Source organism: Aphis gossypii, unplaced genomic scaffold (assembly GCF_020184175.1).
Source record: "Aphis gossypii isolate Hap1 unplaced genomic scaffold, ASM2018417v2 Contig01094, whole genome shotgun sequence".
Lineage (NCBI taxonomy): Eukaryota > Metazoa > Arthropoda > Insecta > Hemiptera > Aphididae > Aphis > Aphis gossypii.
Genome location: NW_026083454.1, coordinates 17,244 through 24,405, shown reverse-complemented (window position 1 = coordinate 24,405; position 7,162 = coordinate 17,244). Strand labels below are relative to the sequence as shown.

General features: G+C 34.9%; 3 protein-coding genes across 4 annotated transcripts; 2 read left to right on the top strand and 1 right to left on the bottom strand.

Moving 5' to 3' along the window:
- The first annotated feature begins 63 nt into the window (after nucleotides 1–63).
- LOC126555779 (uncharacterized) lies at nucleotides 64–939 on the top strand. Its single transcript, XM_050210659.1, has one exon. The coding sequence runs from the start codon at nucleotides 64–66 to the stop codon at nucleotides 937–939; it is 876 nt and encodes a 291-aa protein (XP_050066616.1).
- A 3,079-nt stretch (nucleotides 940–4,018) lies between these two features.
- LOC126555778 (uncharacterized) lies at nucleotides 4,019–4,512 on the bottom strand. The gene is made up of 2 exons (XM_050210658.1): nucleotides 4,353–4,512; nucleotides 4,019–4,308 (listed from the first exon to the last, which is right to left on the bottom strand). Exons 1-2 carry the CDS (start codon nucleotides 4,510–4,512, stop codon nucleotides 4,019–4,021), a joined length of 450 nt encoding a protein of 149 aa, XP_050066615.1.
- A 267-nt stretch (nucleotides 4,513–4,779) lies between these two features.
- On the top strand, nucleotides 4,780–6,013 carry LOC126555780 (uncharacterized). Of its 2 annotated transcripts, none has more exons than XM_050210661.1 (2): nucleotides 4,780–4,995; nucleotides 5,069–6,013. In XM_050210661.1, exons 1-2 carry the CDS (start codon nucleotides 4,884–4,886, stop codon nucleotides 5,980–5,982), a joined length of 1,026 nt encoding a protein of 341 aa, XP_050066618.1. In that variant the 5' UTR covers nucleotides 4,780–4,883; the 3' UTR covers nucleotides 5,983–6,013. The 2 variants fall into 2 exon arrangements, with proteins under 2 accessions (XP_050066618.1, XP_050066617.1); XM_050210660.1 differs by having other exon boundaries at nucleotides 4,780–4,998.
- The last annotated feature ends 1,149 nt before the right edge of the window (nucleotides 6,014–7,162 follow it).

Genomic DNA, 7,162 nt, shown 5'->3' with positions numbered 1-7,162 from the left:
CAACTCTTATATCATACAACTAATGTCATAAGAAGTCAATTGTGGGGATAAGGTCATCCTGCGATGAAGGTATTTGTCACTGGACCAGCGGGAGCTGGAAAGTCAATGCTTATACGTGCATTAGCACAATCTGTAATTCGGATAGCAAATCTTAGACAAGATATAGATGATCTATCACCTCCCGTATTGCTGACAGCACCAACAGGTAAAGCTGCATATGGAATAAAAGGATTAACACTTCATTCTGCATTCAAATTACCATTGAATCAATTTTCCGGATTGTTACCAAAGTTAAGTTCAGATATTTCAAATACACTACGTTGTCAGTTTGCCAATGTAAAACTTTTGATAATTGATGAAATTTCCATGGTTGGCATAAAAACACTGGGATACATTGATCAACGATTGAGGTCTATATTAAGAATAAATAAACCGTTTGGGGACATAAATGTAATAGTGTTTGGCGATTTCTTTCAATTAGCACCGGTATTAGCAACACCATTGTACGATAGTTTTGAAGAAATATTGTCTAAATTTCCAAGTGCTGTAGAAATGTTATCGATTAAATCTATTTGGGAAACATTCAAGTTTTATGAGTTGACTGAAATAATGCGCCAAAAAGATGACAAACAATTTGCAATGATGTTAACAAAGTTGGCCAGAGGACAGTTGGAGGAAGCTGATGTAAAATATTTCCAAAATCTTATAACCCACCTAGACATTACTTTTCAACCACAAGTAATGCATCTTTGGGCTACTAATAACGAAGTCGACGAAATGAACAGGAGAGTGCTTAACTCTATGAATCGAGTTAGTTTCATATCCGAAGCCATTGATACGTCTGCGAAACGATCGGATATTGAATCTGCCAAGAAACTGCCACGACAAAACACTACGGGTTTAGCTTTAAGGTTAGTTTTAAAAGAAACAGCTAAATAAATGGTGATAGCAAACATTTCAACCGAAGACGGCATAGTGAACGGTGCAATCGGAGAACTCATGCAAATAAACAAAGGACAGACTGCAGGAGGTAAAGAAGTTGCAAAAAGAGTTTGGATCAAGTTTGATGAGCCAGATGTGGGGTCACTAACCAGACAGAAGATAAAAAACAAACTAAAACCCGAAGGCGAACACACAGATTATATGTGCAAGTGGACACCAATTGAAATTATAAAATTAGAATTTCAACTCGGTAATGCAGAGCACCATAAAGTAACTAGAATGCAATTGCCCTTAGTGGAAGCTTTGGCATTGACGGTACACAAAAGTCAAGGTGCCACATATCAATCTGTAGCATTTCATATACCCCAAAAATTCTTGAAGTGCAATATGTTATATGTAGGATGTAGTCGAGCAACTTCTGCTCAAGGTTTGCGTATAGATTACTTTCCTGCAAAGCCACCAAAACCTTCTGCAAAAGTTGAACATGAGATGTGCAGACTCAGGACACCAAGTTGTGCTCTTTTTCCGCGTTTTTCTAGAATTATGACACACAACATGCCACTCTCCTGCATGTCACACAGTATAAGGTCTTTAAAAAAATATGAAACTCACATTAATGCGGATATCGTCCTTTTACAATCTAAAATAATGTTCTTCCAAGAAACTGGTTCAAAATCATCTGACACATATACCATTAAGAACCATACTGAATGCTGTAGAATAGACAGTATACATGCAAATGGTAAAAGTGGTTCAATTGTTTTGTTGGAGAATCCATTAATCATAAAGAAATAATCTGCAGCACAACATTGCTTCAAGATCAAAAGAAAAAGACACACTTAGAAGCAATTGAAGTTATCATTGAAAATATTACCTATATTGGGATATATTCATCGCCAAATTTTCCTGTACAGAAGCTTTGTGATTTCATTGAAACGGTAGCTTCCACCAAAAACAATGTTATCTTTATTGGTGATTTCAATGTAAACTTCAACAAACCGCCAAAACAACTAGTTCAAATATTAAAACATTTCAATTACAAAATATTGGTTGACGGTATTACTACAGATCACGGAACAACCATTGACAATGTCATTACAAATGTTGACATTGCAGCTTTGGTGTACGAGTCCCTCATAAGTGATCACAGACCTATTCTGGTTATGGACATAGATACTTTCAAGGAAATAGAAAAATATTCTGAGACTGTTGATGACCAAATTTTACAAGAAGAAGTCAAAAACAATTTTATTAAACCAAACGTTACTGCAATCGATGGATTTCCGTGGAAAAATCTAAAAAATCGATTAAATCAACTAAGGTCCTGAATAATAATAACTTGGACGATATTGAGTTTATACAGGTTGATAGTGACACTATTTTGGTTCCAGAAACTAAAACTAAATCAACCAAAATAGTTGATTATAATATCATAATTAATGATATTCAATTTATTCAGGTCAATAGTAATACTCTCAAAGTTCCAAAAAATTGCAACATAAGGTCAGATTCATTATTAGAAACAATAAGTGATAATGCAACTGTGTCAAAAAATCCAAAAACAATAAAAATATCAAGTAATAAGAATAAAGTTGAAATAACATCAAGTAGTATATTTTGTGGCTTTACTAACACTGATGGTGTATCATGTTATGCTAATTCTGTCATACAGGTTCTTTTTAATTGCCAATCTCTTGTAAATGAAATTCACAATAATCAACTCGGACCAACACTTCAACATAGCTTACACGAATATACAAGCAACAGTGGGTCATGTGATACTCGAACAATCAGAGAATATTTGGACAACGAGACAATATTATATACTCTGCAACAGCAACAAGATTGTATAGAATTTTTAGAAGCACTTATGGACCGTAGTAGACCTACATTTGAATCTTTATTTGGATTTCAAGAATTGTATACCATTCGTTGCAATACTTGTAATCATACAACGGCCAACTATGCACCTACAAGTTTGATTTTACATTTTGAGATTCCACGGCACAGATCACAAACTTTGCAAACATTATTTTCAACAAATCAAAATGTTTGGAATACATTAGACGACTACAAATGCAATAATTGTAATAACATAGGAGGTTCTGAAGATAAACATCAGATAATAGAGGCATATGAGTATATAGTAATTCAACTAAAACTATTTATTCCAACATTTGTAAATGGTAAATTTGTTCCCAAAAGGTACGCGTCCATAGGTACGCATCGTACGCACCGGACGGATCGTATGAAACGGATTTTAGAATTATTAGTATAGTAAGTTATACATGTGCGTCCACTGACCGGCAACGGACGGACCGCACGCATCGGTCCGTCGGTAATGCCGACGAAATTGATCGAAGGGGCAACTTTTCCGACTGGTGCGGATGACGTCATACGGATTGCCGATAAGTGGACGCCTGTCACAACCGGTCGTCACTGGTCGCCTCACTGATCATTTGAATTTTGTTGTTTTTCGACACTCAGTACTCACGTGTTTTAATTATAATATATTTAATATTTTAACTATAATTATTATTACGCATATCATGGACATCGCAAGGCTAATAACAATTGTACAAGAATACGAAGAGTTGTACAATTTAAAACACCCTCACTATTCAAATCAACAAAGACGAGATAATATTTGGGAAGAAATTGGAAAAAGATTAAATCAAACTGGTAAGTGTATTCATATCTCAATATAATTAGTTGGTAAAATAAAGCTATTTATATAGGTACAAAATGTTTAGTTAACCACTTTATCATAGAGTTACGTGAACCTCCTTCCAGCTCGAACTCTCCTTAATTGCCATTCTACTGACCCTGCTGCTGAATTGAAATAACTTTTGAAACCATCCCTAACTGCTAGAGCATCTGTTTTCGAATTTCCACCTATATTTCTTAAATCTTGCAGTCCTCTCATGTTGGAAATAGAAATATTCAAATCATTTTCTGTCCAGTGACACGTGTCATTTCTTAGAAAGTTGTGCAAGCAGCATGTAGCCATTACCACACTCACAATGTGTTGTTGAGACATAGACAACTTACGTTAGAAAATTCTAAATTTCCGTGCCTATTTTCCAAATGTATTTTCCACAGTATTTCTAGCACGACTCAACCGATAGTTAAACACTTTTTTTTCTTCGTTTCTTTGTGCATCGTCGCGTGGGTATGGTCGCATCAAATTCGTGCATAATGGGAAAGCTTCATCACCAATTATGACGTGAGGTAATACGTCATTGCCCCCTGGTAGTATTTTTGGTGAAGGTATATTTAGTGTTCCATTCTGTAACCCTTTACCCAAATTAGAATTTCGCAAAATGCTAGCATCAGAGTTTTTACCAAAAGCCCCAATATCTACGACTATAAATTATAATTTGCATCCACTAAGGCTAATAGCACCGTACTAAAGTGTTTTTTATAACAAAAATAATTTGATCCACTGTGCGGTGGTGCCTGTATCAACACGTGTTTTCCATCAATGGCAGCAATCGCGTTAGGAAAATTCCACTTTTCACGAAAACCTTCTTCCGATTTTCTCCATACTTCTTCAGATGGTTTAGGCATTACTAGGGGCTGTAGAAACTGGGATATGGCTTCGCAGGTTGAGTAAACGATTCTTCGTACTGTGCGTTCACCTAGCCTAAAAGAAAATGAAATTGAACGAAAAGAGTTCCCAGTGGCCAAAAACCTGAAACAAAAGTAATGGCAACCGAAACAAGTTTAATATTATTCTAAATACTCAAATACCTATAAATAAATAGATTAACATACGCGTATCCTTAGCTATAAAAACTAAGCAATAATAAATATTTTATATTTATTAATAATTAACTTAAACAATTTGAAACTTAAAATGTCTGTAAACAGTTCAAAACAAATCAAAATATTTTAATCGTGTATAGAAAATACTAATACAAACATTCAGTCGAAATTTCATGTATCTACATTCTTCGGTCATTTATTTTAGTTACACCAAAAACCAAAATTGGTTTCGTATTGTAAAATTAGTACATTCACCACTCCGTTCAGAATATAAAACAAACACACGTCGTAAAATCAGCACATCGTTAATCGCCTCGATCATAATCTAAAAATATTGATTCATTGTAATGCATTACAGGTAATGCATGCAAGGAGAGATGGACTAGAACTAGAGACAATCATAGGAAGGCTTTGAATCTGCGCAAAACCAAAAGCGGCCAAGCAGCATCAAAACTGAAGCCTCCCAAATACTATAAAGAGCTCACTTTCCTCACTCCGTATTTGAATGACGAGGAAGAGAGACTTTCAAACTTATCGCCACCTATTGGTGATGATAGTGACGGTGATGGAAAAGAGCTTGAAATATCACGTAATCTAAATAATTTAGATAGTGGTACAGTAACTGAATCAAGTGATACACAAGAGTCACAACCAACATCGTCCATGTTGTCATCACGAAATGTTGGTAGAAAATCAAAGTTTGTAACAACACAACAACCAACTGCAGCTAACGTCCTTCAGGAATATTTATCAGAAAAGAACAACTCAACAGCATTCAGAGTGATCCTATGGTTGAATTTTTTAAATATGGCAAAAACAGTCAAGACTTTTCCTATTCGAGATCAAGTTCACATTAAGGCGCAATTATTTCAAATGGTTAACAATGTAGAGATGCAACTCGCGATAACTTCACCAACTCCTGTTTCCAACGTAACGATGCCTCCGCCACCATCAAATTATTCAAGGTTTTGTACACCGTCTACTTCAAAACAAACTTCAAATAGAACAATGTATTTTTCACCTGCCATGAACGAAACTTTGCATGTTCATTGCCCGTCACCCGTAACGATGTCTCCTTCACCTGATTCAAATGTAGTTATGACTCCGTCGCCTAATTCTAATGCATCGATGTCTCCTTTGACTAATTCAAGTGCCATTATGACTCAATCACCTTCCACAAACGAATTTTCTTATACGCAGGATCAAGATAATCAATATCTAAGTCAATTTTTAAAATTTCCTTATAATAATATAAATAATGTATCGGAATAACTTTGTTTTGTACATCATTGTAAAAAACTGACTCAACTAGAATAAAAAACTAATTGGTTTAAAAATGTAATCGTGTTGTTTTTTGCATTGCGTGTGAAACGATGTACCTACTTAATATTTAATACCTACCCAATAATTATATTTTTTAATATTTAAAACTAATTGTTTTTTTATACATACCTTAAACACACAGCAAGTTGTTGTTCTGGTTCTATGGCCTTTCTGTATGTTGTATTCTGTCTTAATATATGAGGACTTAAGATGTCAAGAAGAGTTGTAAATTTGGCATGAGACATACGAAAATACTGGAAGAATTTTACATCGTCGTTGAGCAAATCAGTAAACAGTGTATGATATTCTCCAAATTGTGACCTTTTTTTGAATATGTCATGTATCCATATTTTATGTTTTCTCTTATTTACTCTTCTTTCTTCTTCATCTTCTTCAGCTAATAACGAAGCAATAATGACAAGTTCTTCATCACTTTCCATGTTGTCTATTAGGTACTATTAGGTCTATTTTACACACTGTAATGTTTCCGATCGTCCACTCGCAACGAAAATGCGAATGTTACTAAAAAAAATCCGACCGTCACATCGGCAATCCGATCGCTACGTATACAGTAGACTCACTATCACAAATTGATCCGTTTCATACGATCCGTCCGATGCGTACGATGCGTACCTATGGACGCGTACCTAAAAAGATAACAGATCTAAAACTTAGTGGCGTACCCACCTCTATTTTGGAAATTGCTGGAGCACAATACAAAACTCAAGCTGCAATATTACATATGGGAGAAAACACGAGCTCTGGCCATTACATTGCATACCTAAGACAAGGAACTTCCAATTGGGTTTGCGCTAATGATACAACAGTTGCAGAAAAAAGATGGCCAAACAACAGCAAGGATGTATATGTTATCATTCTAAAAAGATTGTAAAAATATTCTCCAATTGGTAAAAAAACATAACACAGCTAAAAATAAATTATAAACTTAACCTGTATACAATCTGACTGTTATTGGATTAAAAAAGGAACGTGTAAAACCGCCAACTATTCACTTAGGTACATAATAATATGTATAAGTTGCCAGTCCCAAGCCTGGATAAAAAGTGTGAGGGTGCTAACCTTATAATAATTGTTATTTTTTAACATAAGCGGAAACCTAGATTTTATT